This window comes from Melanerpes formicivorus, unplaced genomic scaffold, assembly GCF_026170545.1.
Source record: "Melanerpes formicivorus ecotype bairdi unplaced genomic scaffold, bMelFor1.0.p_v2 SCAF_39, whole genome shotgun sequence".
In the NCBI taxonomy this organism is placed as follows: domain Eukaryota; kingdom Metazoa; phylum Chordata; class Aves; order Piciformes; family Picidae; genus Melanerpes; species Melanerpes formicivorus.
Window position 1 is genome coordinate 6,016,046 of NW_027142391.1, and position 15,251 is coordinate 6,031,296.

The following is a 15,251-nucleotide window of genomic DNA, read 5'->3' on the forward strand; positions in this document are numbered from 1 at the left end:
GACACACACTTAGGTAGTCAGACTTAAAACTTCTGAGGTAGGCAAACACTGGAAATATCTGCTTGGCAGGTCAGGGTGCACCTGGGAATTATGCAGCTTGCCCCGGGTCACACAGGACATCTATGGAAAAGCCTGAAATTCAAGTCAGGAGCCCTCAGTTCACTCCTTTAACCACAGGGCCTTCCTTGAGAGGCTTCATTCCGGCATCCTCCAGTTGGCTTTGCTACTTTCCTGTGCTGCAATTACATCAATTCCTCTTTTAGCAGTGCTCCAGTACGTCTCGACTCCATTACTGTGCCTAGTGCCGCACACTGCATCTGGCACAGGAATGCAGTGCTGCTCTTTCTAGGCTGTCAAAGAGAATATATCATTACAAAAATAAATAATGTCTATCTGCTGCTGGCATTTCAGTCCAAGCAGTATTTAGCACTTTGGGCTGATCAGTGCCTGATTCAACGTCCCTAAAAAACAAGGGGTACATTCCCAGTTGAATTCAACGTGCATTTAATCAGGTCTCAGCAAACTGTGCTTCCAAACTTCACATTTCATGAGTGCTACAGTACTGTCTTTTCTATTTTTAGAGCATTATTCCCCTTACTTCACTGTGCACATTGATACAATGGATTTTCATCTGCATGGATTATGTCAGTGGATATGTTTGTACAAGCAGGCTCCAGTTTTAGTTCTAGATTTAGTTCATTCCCAATGTGGCGCTGCCTACGTGCATGGCAATCTGGGATTAATGCTAAAAATATAGATATATTTTATCAGAAATGAACAAAAATATTCAGAAAGACAATTAAATGTCATGCATGAGTTCAGTGATAGAATCTCCCTCTGTTCCAACTGCCTGCTCTTCTGACCGAGCACTCCTCTGCAGGTGAAATAAGACAGACAGCTTTCTTGGGCCCAGCACAGAACTTCCAGACAGAAGTCCTGGGTGGCCTTTAACAATAAAACACTGCTCCACAGCTTGCTCCTTCCCTCATGCAAGTTGGGAACAACTTCAGCAAGGGATGTAAAGTGAAGAAAGGGAAGAAAGCTTCCATTAAATGTCCATAACTTTTAGTTCTTCGAAGTATATTTAGGTTCCCCATTCAAGAAGCTGAAATTAAACCAGTAGCAGTCTGTGATTGCAGCTCCTCAGAAGAGAGGGGACAAAGTATGTCCAGGGTGTGATGTGCTGCCTCTCAGCTGAGACAGCCTACAGACACTTGGGAAACAAAAATTACATCTTAAAACTATGAGTAGATTTAACAGTTGAACTCTAAAGAATTAAACATCATATATAAACATTTCACACTTCTTGTTTTCTTTCCAAGGGTCCATAGTCTAGTCATTCAATCCTGTGCAAAGGTCATGTTACTATGGATATGACCTGCAAGAAATGTGTTGCCTCAGAGCAGTGCAAGTCACATGAACAGGCTAAAAGCCAAGCCTGCTGATTCACAGTCTTGTCAGGATTTCATGCTTGTGTTGGTTTCACTGAAGAATAGTCCTCGTACCACCAAGTCTATGTTCGTCCTTTAAAAGTGTTCATGCAGGTGTAGCTCCCAGAAAACTTGTGGATTTCTTCAAGTGCTGCTTGAGGGAGAATGCTGCAGGAGAAGCAGAAAGAAAATAAGCAGAGAAGACAAACCTCTTAGTCTGTTCCAATAAGAGGATGTGTAAATACACATTTATCTACACACAGACACATGCACACTGTCTCCAAAATGAGCTAGGGAGAGTGCACAGACAAAAGGTGTCAGAATCCTGCTGTCAGTAAGCCTCAAGAGGGAGAAAGTTACATCCAGTCACTCCTTCTCTGCAGAAATATTTATCCAAGAAGGTCTGTAAAACTGTAACTGAGAAGACACCATCATGTTTTCTTCCTCCCCAAGACTGTGCAGAATCTGAAATACCCAAATTTAAGCTGAGTTCTCTGGTTAATTTGCCATCTATTTGTGCTAAGTGTGTGACCTCCTTATCATAAGGTATGGCTATAAATCTGATCTCCTGACAGCTACTGTAATGGAAAAGGAATTATTCATCCTTACAGCAGAGGAGAAGAAGAGGAGCCCTTTTCCAGGCTGTAAAATTTCTGGGAACCTTTGAAAGTATCCCGACTTTCCCAGTCAGAGCAAAGTATTAATCATGAATTGTTTGTCCTTGTCTGAAATGCAGTATTGTAATTCTTTTCCACAGAAATCTCATGGCCTTGTTTCAGTTCCTGGCTGAAGCAGGTTTGCCAAAGCTTTAGTGCAAACTCTGAAGGACACATGATTTTCAATGTTCTTTCTCTTTGTTGTTTCAGGATATGAAGCTATGGCTTCCCTTCCTCAGGGACTTTAAAATTCCTGTCCTAATCATACACACAAATATTTTGGAAACAGTTTCATTGCTTTCCCAGAAGCAGTGCTCTCTAAATACAGCTGGGCTGTACACACCTTATTGTAAAGAAATCCCTTACAACATAAAGCCCTGAGTCCAAAGAGTGGCTTACTAAAGAAAAATAAACTATGTTCATATGTCATTTCCTAGACATTTCCTAGATACAAACACCAGTTCTGACCTCAGGAATCCATGTTTTGGGAGCAAAAGTGGTTTCATAAAGGTGTTATAGCCAGAGAACACATCTGCAAAGGGAATCTCAATGTTTTCTCCCTTTTGCTCCTGTGAGTGGCTTTCAGGAGGAGATGAACCAATGTGATCCTGGACACTGGGTTACACTCAAGCTGAGGTTTGCCTTGGTGGACAGACACAGAGCCCCATAAGCCAATCCTGCCTAACTGACCAGGCTGTTGCTGGGCAAAGGAGATATTTACCTTTTTAGGATGACAAGAACATGCATTGTCCATGGAAGGAGCAGGAAGGCTTGATTCATCTGAACTGCTTCTACTGTCCTCCTAGCCACTGTCTCTGGCTTGAGAGGAGGAAAAAGATTAGGGAACCTGAATAAATAAAGTAAAAAAACAAATAAATTATTTGTTAACCAAACTCCTTTAAGGTATCACTGTCCAAATGCTGTTACTCACTAAGCTATTGCTGGTTACCGGCATTCCAACATGCCCCAAAGCACATTTCAGTTCCAGCCAGAAAACTGGAAAGCAGAAAGCCCAGTTCCAACCAGCACTACTGGGTTAGCTAAATGGTTAAGAATGTACATGCTGGTGCCTTCAGGGAGAATGGCAAAGTACATTCAGAACCTTGATTGGGGGATTTTCTTAAACCATATGCAAACCAGTACCACAATGCTGTCTCTTCAGTGTTGTGTTTTTCCCTCTTCTTCACTGTTGCACTTTGCTTGATTCAAATTCCTGACAGGTGAAAGACAAATATTTCCCCCTGTTGCTTTAGATAGCAAACAAAGCTTTTCTCAGCTCCAGCAATAGCTTGAGGCTGCATATTTTCTGGGCTAAGAGAACAGGAACTATATTCATACATTATTTTGTCTGTTGTAAAAGATTAATTTGGTCAGCCATTAGTCTTTGAATTTAGCCTGTTCTCTTAGAGATGTAAAAAGGAGGTAAGTGGCTGTCATTCCTTTCAGTGGGAAATAATTAAGTGTTTCAGTGAATAAAGAAGGAATTTGTACTGTTAATTCTCAAGTAATTCGTAGACTGCTCCTTTTGAATGGCCTCCATTTTCAGACTGCCTCCCCTCCCTCTCTGGTGGCTGCATATGGCCCAAATACACTCAGGGAAAAACAGCATTCCCTTTTCTCTGGAGAAGCAAATGTCTCCTCCAGTACAGGCAGGCTGCATGAATATGCCAGCAACTGAGGGAACCAGTCTGATGAGTCCTGGGTGGCCTAGAGTGACCCTCTGTTCCCAGGCAGCCAAATGAGACATCAAATTCTCTTAACTAAATGAAGCATTAATTAGGAGTGTATTCTGATGATTCATTTAAAATGAGATGCTTTATTCTAGTTCCCCTGGACTGACCTGATTCTCATGCCCTGAAACATCTCTGTGCTGGTGTGGAAGGGCAGGACTGTTGTGGCATTCACTCCCGGACAGTCCAGCAGCCCCAGGGTCAGGCTCTCCATAAAGGCAAAGGACGAGGCTTTGGAGGTGCAATAGTCAATGGCACCAGGGATGGCTGACAAGGCCAGCACAGAGTTCAGGCAAACAATGTGTCCTTTCTGCAACTCCAGCATCCTTGGCAGGAATGCTTTGGTGGTCTGAAGGAAAAAAAAAAGGAAAAAAGAAAAGGTTTGCTTAGCAGAGATACAAGAAAAACAATAGTTACTGAGAAAAATAAGGTGACATGGAGCCAGGGAGCCAAGGGAGAGCACCTTATGGCTTTGGCATCTCCTGAAAGACTCTAGGCAGACAAAGTTTCTGTGGAAACAAAGCAAAAATCTTTCCTAGCGTGCAAGTAAGCAGCACCCACAGATAAAGGCCATGAACAGGATGCTTTGTGTGTTTAAGAACTCCTACAAGATAAAGTATTCAAAGTGATGAAATCATATGAAGCTCTTTTTTTATGCTAACATCTGATACAAAATGGAACGAGTTTCACACCAGCTTCCTTCCCTGAGCAACGCAGTCTCATGATCCTCTGATGTATCATACACATCACAGTACAGAAAACTCTCCTCTGTCAGCTCAGGCTTTCTCAAAAGAAACCAAATGTTCTGCTGGAAATCAGAGAATGGGGATACAAGAGCATCAAATACTGTGTTGCTACTGGAAAAACTAAATGGCTTTTAGACTTCTTCCCTCTGGCCTTTGCCCCTCACATTGCTTTTTCTGTCTCCTTTTCAGTTAGACTGATTTTACACAGCATCCTTTAGAAAAACCTAGTAGCAGCCAAGTGTTTACTGGCTGTAATCTGTCACTCTCATTCCCAGTTCTGAATGTGTGTGATACAAGATCTTATCTTACCCAGAACTGCCCCAGGGTGTTTATGTGCTGTGATTTGAGCAGTGCATCATCATCACTGTCCATCAGGCTCTTTCCATGGACCACAGCAGCATTGTTCACCAGGATAGTGATATCACCCACCTGCAAAAAACCCCAAAGTCTTGTTACAAGCAATATCTCTCCCTGTGAATCAGCAGCCACCACTACATCTGAACATCTAATGTTGCCTGAATACATTATTGTTTTCATAGCTTTTGGCATTCTTACCTATAGGCCTTGTGATCACAGGACAACATAGAATCACAGAGCAGTTTGGGTTGGAAGGGACTTTATAGATCATCTAGTCCAACTCCCCTGCCATGGGAGGGACACCTCCTATTAGACCAGGCTGCTCACCTCTCTTTTTTCCCACTTTGCCAACAAATTTGATTTGTTTCTCATTAAGCATGGGCTGTTCCTAACTCCTGCCCACAAAGTGTTTCCACAGCCACTAACCTTTTCCCGCACGGCTTTCGCTTGCCGGTAGACCTCCTCTCGATTTCCTACATCACAGATGAAATAATGACATTCTGTCCCCATCATCCTGATTTCCTCTGTGGTCTCCTTCAGGCATTTCTCAGTTCGACCCCACAGGATGATCTGCAGCAAGAAACATTGGTTAGATTCAAACTGCTTCTGCTTCAGATCCAAAATAATTAAAGTATGCTTCCAACTTCCCCAGGCTGATGATTATCTTTGATGTGTTTTCACTGCCAGCCTCTTTGCATTGTTTCATTTAAAGCTAAGAATGATTTTCCATTACATGGGGATGGGACTTGAGTATCCTGGTGGTAGCTGTATCACAGTATCACAGTATAACTTAGGTTGGAAAGGACCTCGAGGATCCTCGAGTCCAACCTATCAACACCGACCCCATGACTAGACCATGGCACCAAGTGCCACATCCAATCTCCTCTTGAACGCCTCCAGGGTCGATGACTCAACCACCTCCCTGGGCAGCACATTCCAATGATGAACGACTTGCTCGGTGAAGAACTTCCTCCTCACCTCGAGTCTAAACCTCCCCTGGCACAGCTTGAGACTGTGTCCCCTTGTTCTGGTGCTGGTTGCCTGGGAGAAGAGACCAACCCCTTCCCAGCCACAACCACCCCTCGGGTAGTTGTAGAGGGCAATGAGGTCACCCCTGAGCCTCCTCTTCTCCAGGCTAAACAATCCCAGCTCCCTCAGCCTCTCCTCATAGGGCTTGTGTTCAAGGCCTCTCCCCAGCCTTGTTGCCCTTCTCTGGACACGCTCAAGTGTTTCGATGTCCTTCTTAAACTGAGGGGCCCAGAACTGGACACAGGACTCAAGGTGCGGCCTAACCAAAGCAGAGCACAGGGCACAAGGACTTCCCTGCTCCTGCTGGCCACACTATTCCTAATGCAGGCCAGGATGCCATTGGCCCTCTTGGCCACCTGGGCACACTGCTGGCTCATATTCAGGTGGCTGTCAATCAGCACCCCCAGGTCCCTCTCTGTTTGGGAGCTCTCCAGCCACTCCGACCCCACTGCCCTCGCTACTCCATGTACAGGTTCTCTGCCAGCAACACGAGAGCTAACACAAAAAATCAGATCTTTAGCCTGACATGACAGATAGATGAAACACTTGGCAAACTTCCTGTGTCATGAGATTTCAAACCTATCCCTGCTTTTGCTACAGACCAAGATAAATTTATTCTAAAATCACAGACTTCCTGCATATCTGCTATGTTGACTGCTTCTTGTCCTACATCTGGACATAGTTTCTGCTCTGCAGCCAAACGTTTTTCAGCATATCAAGCGTAACTATCTGCCATGCTGTTTGCAGGCTGCTGTCCTAGGTGCATTTCAAAACAGAGGTTCATCCTAATACAGACATTGGAAGTGAGAAATTCTAAGCATCAATTTAGTCTGCAACTAATGTTATGAGTGGTGAGTTTCTTGTCATTCTGCAAAAAAATGACTCTACTGACTGGAGTGTGCTACTGACAACAGCTGACTGCTCCATGAGCCAAGCAACGAGCTCCAAGAGGGTACTTGGTGCCATGGGTTAGCTGTTTGGGTGGGTTGGTTGATGGGTTGGACGCGATGATCTTGAAGGTCTCTTCCAACCTGGTTTGGTTTATTCTAAATAAGGTTTATTCTAAAAAATAAGAGGGAAAGAAGGAAAGGTTCTCACTGCTCTCAATTTGTGTTGATAATGCAAACTTACTGTTTAGCACTAAGCAATAAATGAGGACATGCACACAGTCAAATGCAGCTTTACTCTAAGCAGGGAACTGGGAAAATTGGCTTTGAAGATGGAAGCAGCTTTGTTCTCTCAGAAGGGTGCTGTTCCCAAGCAGCGGTCCAGGATTACAGCTGCCTCCCATACCACTGTGTATCAAGGATGGATCTGACTGGGATATTGATTTTTTTACTGGTTAACTATAAGCACACTTAAAGACACAAGAACCTTCGAGCTTTCCAAAAGCTGAAAGAGCAGGAGGGGAAAAGTCCAAATTGTATTGACTGAATTAACTCAGTAACTGCAAGACAAACATAAAAATTTAGGACCTGCAGTATTCCCTCTCCACAACAAATCTCTTGCAGGGAGCTTAAACACGATTATTTTTAAGGACTAGTTAAGCTTATCTCATAACTGCTACTAAAACTAATCTCTGGGAGGGTCAAAGAGCTCTTCCAGTGTGACTAAGCAAGACTTAAATGCAGAACTACCTGAGTCCTCAACCATTTCCTAAGTGAGCTACAGTCACAATTAATCCCAGTGGCACATCTGGAACCCGCCCAACCTTATACTCTCCAAACCACCAAAGGACTAACGAGTTGGTTAACCAGAAGCTTCAGAGCATTTATAAACTCACCAGAGATTTCATGGGAAATCTCGTCTCAGGGGAACCAATTTTCAAGGAAAAAGCTGTGATCAGCCTTAAAAACTGGAAGAAAGCATATGGCTAAAAAAGGGCCTTGTGTATTGGCCTGTCTTTGAATGTCTCAGCACATCACCCTTGGCCATCAGGCTTTGGCATCTTACAAAGCTTGTAAAGCTGATGGATATTCACTTGCTTCTGAACTCAGGGCTAGACTGGATGATATTTCTTATGGATGATATTTCTTATGTCAGCTCTGCAGATTCAGAGGGAAATCAAGAACATGTGAGAAATTTCATAAGCTTTCAGGAAATGTTTACCAAATACTGTTCAACTATAAGCATACACACTTACTTGCCCTCTCTCTCACAACCTACAGCTCTGTGGAAAAAAAAAACCAAAACACTACCAAATGTCAGCTGTAAGCATCAAATTTGATACCCACAGTTTGCATCAGTGTGAACTTCAGCCTCTGAGCAGGATTGGACCAGTCAAGTGCAGCTGACAAGCTGAAGAGTGATGGAAGGTGGGAGAGGAAGAGAGGAAGAGAAATAAGGTGTCAGACAAGAGGAGTAAGCAAGAAACTCGACATCTCCTACCCAGAACTCCAGGGTTTCACACTGCTATTGCAAAAGTAGATTCCTCACTCTTCGCTTTAATCTGTTTCAAACATCCATACACAGCCTCCCATTCCCAAGAGCTGCCACTGATGCATTGAATGTCAGGAAATATACATGGAAGAGCAGTTAAGCAAAGGATGACCTGTCAAAGGAACATCTGTCTGTGATGCAACTCTTGGACATAACATTTTTTATGCCCCAACAGTTACTTTGGGACCTTCAATATCCCACAGGCAAGTTTTGCAAGGTGACCCCATTAAAATCTGGGCCATCTGGGGAAGACAGAATTTGCTGGTTATCCTGCTGACAGCATCAGCTTCAGGACTGATTTTTTTTCCATGGGAAGTTTTAAGTCTTTGATACTGCTCACACTCAGGTGAAGGCTTCAGCCTGTGTAAGAGAAAAGCAGTAAATAAAAGACCATTCTTTCGTCAAGGTGAAAGTTCCCTGACGACACAGCGGGAGGCAAGGGGTCCTGCCGGCATTCCTGCTGCTCCTTACTGACTGATAAAACTCAAAACTCAATACAACATGCTTGGGGTCCACATTCAAGCTTGACTGCTCCTGGAGGATCATATGAGACTTTCAATTTCTCTCTTACATCTGGCCAAATTAAATTGGCACAGGCCTCCCTCTGGCCTCCCAGGATATCAGATCTTTCAGAGACAAGACTTTCACTTGCTGCATGAGCCTCATAGTTGAGACTTCTGTTGCTCCTCCTTTACAGAGGGCTTTGGTTTAGTGTTTCTGTGTAGGCAACGCTTTTCTTGCTTGCAGCAGTTTCACCAGTATTGTTCCAAGTCTAAGTTTACCCTGTTGACTCCTGAGATCTACAAACCTACTCATCAGTTTTTGCTCTCCTGGATTCAACTCCTGCAAAATCTACCATGTGACAGTGTGCTGCTTGGCACTCATGAGGTTGTGTTACTGGTAACCTTCTCACTGAACCATTCAACTAGACAGCTCAGGAGTCAGGCATAACCATGCATGTTCTCGATGCTCCTGGGAAAACCTTTTGCTCACTGTTGCACTGGTGAACAACTGAGGGCCTGAGCCTGTGTTTTGCTGATGCTCCATGAGCTCTGGGTAGCCTAAAGCTGTGCAGCTGGCACTTCCCATTACATGCAAGCAAGCATGTAAGGAACCCTCATATGATTCTTTGCTCAGTCACTGTCATTTAGCTTTGTCCTGTCCTAGTTAGGATTTGAGGGCTCTGCATTTGTCAAGAATCTAGATCTGCAGTTTAGGAAATGGTCCATTTTATTAGGAAGCACAATGTTCAAAATGTAGCCATGGGGCTCAGAGTCTGCTCTCCATCTTCTCGCCTTTTTAAGTTTAATTCTAAATTGGCAATGAGCGTTTCCCAACTGGAGGCCAGGTCCTAGAGAGACTGGAGGCTAAGTCCTGGAAAGAATGACTCTTGCAGACACAGAAGTTCCTGTCTGGGACAGAGGAATAAAGGGGAAGACAGACGTGGTGTTCCGTATTACACAGCCTGTCAGGATGTTGCACAGCCACCCCTTCACGGTAATTTAATGATGGACAGAGGAATATTTAATCTGTGGTTTGGATATGTTCTTGGACAGACAGTTTTCCGTCCTGGAAAGAATCCAGCCCCTAATTCTTCTCCCCCTCCACCTCTCGTCATCCCTCCGCTGCCCCTCCCTGCGGCACCAGACACGCTCCTTTCACAGAGTTACTGACCAGAAAATTGCCGAGGGCAGGAGCCCAGCGAGGCGGTTAATCCCCGCTGGCTGCCCGCTCCTGGAGGCTTCCTGCCCCGGCCTTACCTCTGGGTGACCCCAGGGCTGGCAGGCAGGAGGCAGGTGGAATGTTAAAGCAATCGCTTGTGCTGGAAGAGGCGCGGAGCCCGCAGCAGCCGGGCAGGAGCCTTCCTCGCCCTGGCCATGCGAGAGGCTGGATTTATGGTAGCAGAGGAACCTCTCCCGCCCTCCCCGGAACGAGCTGTGAAGCAGGCAGAGGCGGTGACATCACGGCTCGGGGCAGATTTTCCCAGGGTTTATTCATGAGCAGAGTTTTGCAAAACAGACCTTATCTCGAGATCTTCTGCCTTCTGGCAAGTGACCCACCTCCTTATCTGGCCCTAGGAAAACCATTTCAGCTGGAGGCAGCAGACCCTGCACCCTCTGCTCCTAGGGGACTCGTTAACTCCGGCCTTAATCTGCTAATGAGACCTGCCCTGAGGGCGGGGGGACAGCAGCGAGGGCTGAGCACCAAGGCAGGACTTTAACGGAGTCTGCACTGGCGGCTTGCTCAAAGCCCCACACCCGAGCACAGGTCCAATCCTGATTTTCACCCTAGCACAGCTAGGAGTTATGCTTTTGACCACCACAAAATCAGATAAAGCCGCTAATTTATATAAACTGCCCTAGACTGGAGCTGCTATCAACCACAATATACAAACACTTAAGCCCAGAGATTTAAGTATGTTATTGGTGTAGGAGATGAGGTCAGAGCTAATTTTCCATCATTTACAAGGCTATTTAACTTGTTTGGTCCGATTTTATTGCCAGCATAGCTCAAGAGCAGCAGTTAAGGAGCTGTGTCAAACCTGCTGTGACAGACTTTATCCCTCCAGTGAACTAGACTAGAATGGGAAGGGTGTCCCACAATAAAAGCATTTCTGGACTGAAGATGTGCTATTTCTTGATCCTCCCCTTGGATTATCTGAGTTGTTTTTTTTTTTCTAGCACATTGTGGTCAGTAGACAAAACTCCTATTGCAAAAGTTTCTGCATTTTACGATTCATGAAGCAATTCTCTGTATCAGTTTGTAGACACTGAAAGATTCAAGTGTTGCAGATCAGGCCCTTCCTGCCTGATCTCATTATTGCTGCCTCCACAAATCAACCACAACTCCTCACCACAGATCAGCAGAGATAGGAAGTAGTTGGTAGGTCAAGACATTTCATTCCCCTTTCCAACCTCCTTCCCAGTCCGGTGAAACAAAAGTTGCTCTGTTTGAGTTGATACCTGTCATTGCACAGACTGCTACCTTTGTTCAAACAGTGAAAGCCTTTCTGCACCCAACACTGAAAGTTTCTGCATACTTTTAGGAAGTACAAAGTGTAGATAATCCACTGAAGTATGTCACTCTTATCCCCATATATTTACAAAGCCTGCTAGCACCAACTCACAGTTGGTCTTCCGAAGAAAAGCATTCCAGTGTATCCCATAATACCGGCAGAGTTTTGCATATCATGAGAACAAGAGGCTAAATCCCACAGCCTCAAAAGTGTTCATGTATTTTGCCTGTCAATGGCACAAGGGTTTTCTCCTCCAGCCCTTCCCCTCTCTTGCCCCCAGGGCAAAGTCAGACAAGTTCTTTCAGGAGCTCTCCATGGGAGAGGCCCGCTAAAGACAGATTACTGGAAGAGTGAAAGGTGTGGCCCTTCAGTGTGAAAAGCCAATCTTTGCTTTAGAAAGGAAAAAAAAAAGAACCTTTTGATGCCTGAAGTAGGTCAAAATACTTAACCCAGCCCCTTAGTGACACTTGTATAAAAGTAAGCAAACAAAGCCGGCCAGTGGCAAAATTTCCCCAATTCCCACAGTTGGAAAGTGAATATCAAAGCTGCAAGAGATGGGAAGAAGAATGATTACAGACAAGCATGGTGGAGTCCACGGAGTAAGTCCATTTACCAATTTTGCACACAAGCTTTTCCAAGGTAGTATTTAGAAGTTGTCAAGACGTGAGACTATAAGAATTTCATTTACATGTAATCCTGCCACCGTGGTGAACACAAAACACAGACTTTGTTATACACTGGTTCGAGTTAAGGGCAGGAGTAATGTACAGTAATGAGATTAGAAGTTAGGTCGAAAGAGACTTCAGGAGGAGATTTACAAGAGGGAATTGCAATGCCTTTAGTCTAGAGACAGAACTTCTATTACTTTATATGTTGACTTAGCACTCAATGGGATTAACGTTATTCACCTAAACCACAGTCATTTCCAACTCTATCTCAGTCATCCCTTGTATTCTCTGAAAGAAACAAAGCAGCACCTACAAAATCATAGAGAGTATGTAAACACCTGTCTCCTATTCAACAGAGGCTTCTTTGGGAAGAAAATTGGTAATTTTCTGTCTGCATACAGGCATTTAAGACCAGCTCCCTCTAAAGAAGTGAACAAATGCCTACTGTTCTCAGTCAGGACTATTTAAGGACAGGTGGCCCCACGCTGACTTTTTTCCAGTGGTTTTTCCAATTGCTTTCGTCTGCAACATGAACTGCGACTCCAGACTGCCTTGGGAGCAACACTTTTCAGCTCTGTTGTACAGAACGGTTGAGGAAGGGGAAGGGTGAGGGTTGTTTGCAAGAAGAGGTCACGCAGGAGTCAGCCTTTACAATCCTATTAACGCTGGGACAGGGTCAAATGGAGTGCACGTTCCAACAAAAGCACCAAGTGGCCACAAGCTGTCAACCTGCGAAGGTTCAGGGAAGCATTTGGGGGTGGAGGGGAACCGACAGATTTTTAATGGTGAATGTCTGCCACACCATGTGTTAGAACCGGCCTCTGCTCCAGGGAACCAAAGCACACAAAGAACTATCCAGCAATAAAATCCTCTGGCTGCAAAGCAGAAAGCGGTGTACCTGGGGGGGTGCGGAGAGGGGTAAAGTTTTCAAGGGATGTATTTGAGGTAAGGCTTTGTAGATATCTACCAACAGAAATATCATACTGCATCCTGTGAAAAATAACGAGGGCTCTGCCGCCTCCACGCCTTGGCATGCCATCCCTGGGAGCCAGGCTCACATAAAAATGTCCACAGAGATCTGAGGAAATTGTGGGGAGAGTAAATATGCAGGTGCAGAAAGCCCTTCTGTACTGCAAGCCCAGCAGACAGGATGAAGGGATAGAAAGTCTGTAAATAACATTTCGGGGGGAGGGGAGAGGGAGGGGTGGAATTAAAGAAAATGGCTGGATCTGCTTGACAGCAATGTTGTGGCCCAACAGAGCAACATAGCTGAAGGTTTGCTGTGTGCACATTTTCCTTCCAAAAGGCTTCATTATTATTTTTACTTATTACACAGACCTCGCAGGGTAAAGGGTTCTTAGCATGTGGCAGGTTAAATGTTCCTGTAATATAGTTAAACAGTTACCATGATAGAAAGTCATGGTGACCCTGAACTGCAGGAGTGTTTGGGTTTGGAAAGCTAAACCCAAAGCTTTAGATTACAGGGCAGTGTTAGAAGTAAAGGACCTGTGAAATTAAGAACGTGGATCCAACGCAGTGTTGTTTCCATCACCTGACTGGCTCAAAGTAACTCCTAAAATTGCCTGGTTGAACCAACAGTTAGCTGAAAAGTCACCTGCTTTGTGGCTAACAATGTGGAAACCTCAGACCTAACGTAGATGTATGGGAAAGAAGGATTAAAAAGACACAAGGTGGGTGCCAAGAGAGCAGTGCTCTTTTTTTCCCCCAGTGTGTGTCTGTATGAGATGAATGAACAGTGCCTAATCTGGAAATGCTGAGGGGTTTTCACTGCATCACCACCTTGCAGACAGCATGCACAGACTCCTAGGGCTAAGTTCCTTCCATTCCTTCCAAACGGATCAATTATGCTGGGTTACCAGGTAAGAGCAAAAAATTGTCAGCTTTGATTCAAGCATCTTTAGTTTTGCTTTAAGCTAAATCCTTCTAAGTACTTCATCAGCACTTTATTTATTTGAGGGAATATATATTAAATTCCACTACAAGCTCTATTAACAGAGTTAAAACATTTCTCAGTCAGATGCTATACTCAAAAGGTAACTTAATTAGCTTCTGCTGCTGGGTCTGTTCTGAGCTCTGTCAGTAATCCATGACCTGTGAAGTGCAGCTAAGTTTGCTCCACATTGTCATGTAGATCTGGGATATATCACTGCAGTGCTGTTACCAGCCACGGCGACTTTGCATCTTGCTGTGCTGTCACATTCACAGAATGGAAAAATAAGCTGGACAAAATGGGAAGTTTATTATCAGAAGCTCTGAAAAATGAGGAAAGCCACAAGGAATGTTTACAAGCCAGAGGAGGACACAGGCAGACAGACAACCCCAGCTCTTGTAGGAATATCATAGAAGGCGACTGGGGGAAGTGTTTAAATGTAGTAAACTACAAGAAGGCTTCCTACAAAACCAGACATGGAAACATAAGGACTAATAACATTTCTAACACTGTCATTATAAACCACTCTCCAGAAAGGCCTAAAATATGTTCCAGACCAGCCATGTGCATAATATGGTTGCAGTTCTTGACTGAAAAAATGCTTTCTCCCATGAGGCTGCTGAAGAAGTCTTGAGTTAAAACAGCCTACATTAAATTCGGAGCTGAACTGCACACTAGCAACAGCTCCAGGCAAGCTCCTCTACAAGCCTCCTTGGTATTCCTCCAGAAACACAAAAAAGAGAATGGCTACCATTTTCAAGCTATCTGAAAGGTGTCAAAAGGTGCTTTTCTTGTATGTATTTTAGTGAAACAAATCAAGGATGTGGCTTAGAAAAAAGCCCCAATATTTAAATGCCTAACGGCTCTCCTGCCTCTGTATGTACATTTCCAACTGCTCGGTTTTGATGGTGGCTGTTGCTATGCAACAGGGCAGCATTTCTAAAATCTCTTCATCTGTTGCACAAATGAGAGTTTTCAGGACATATTTAACTCTCTCAGCCTATCCATTCAAAGAAGGAGGATGGGAATTGGAGGGCTGTAAGCTCCCAGAGCATCCCCAAAGGGGTACAGCATGGCCAAAAAGGGTCTTTCACTGACTATAACATGAGATAAGCTTTACTTCCCTGTATTGAGTAATGTGGTCAGTACCTGAGATTTAGCTGAGGGGCAGTAATATAATATTGAGTACTTAACATGTTCAAAGTGGGTAACAAACCCACCATGAGAGT

At 44.4% G+C, this 15,251-nt stretch overlaps 1 protein-coding gene across 2 annotated transcripts in view; it reads right to left on the minus strand.

The window, feature by feature from the left end:
- Window positions 1-487: 487 nt before the first annotated feature.
- DHRS3 (dehydrogenase/reductase 3) overlaps window positions 488-15,251 on the minus strand; it is a 28,171-nt gene continuing 13,407 nt past the window's right edge. For both annotated transcript variants that reach the window (XM_068158480.1, XM_068158481.1), the window contains exons 2-6: window positions 5,346-5,489; window positions 4,872-4,991; window positions 3,927-4,165; window positions 2,808-2,933; window positions 488-1,598 (exon numbers count right to left, since the gene is read on the minus strand). In XM_068158480.1, coding sequence (XP_068014581.1) covers window positions 1,514-1,598; window positions 2,808-2,933; window positions 3,927-4,165; window positions 4,872-4,991; window positions 5,346-5,489 — 714 coding nt within the window. In that variant the 3' untranslated portion in view covers window positions 488-1,513. The remainder of the gene's footprint in view (window positions 1,599-2,807; window positions 2,934-3,926; window positions 4,166-4,871; window positions 4,992-5,345; window positions 5,490-15,251) is intronic.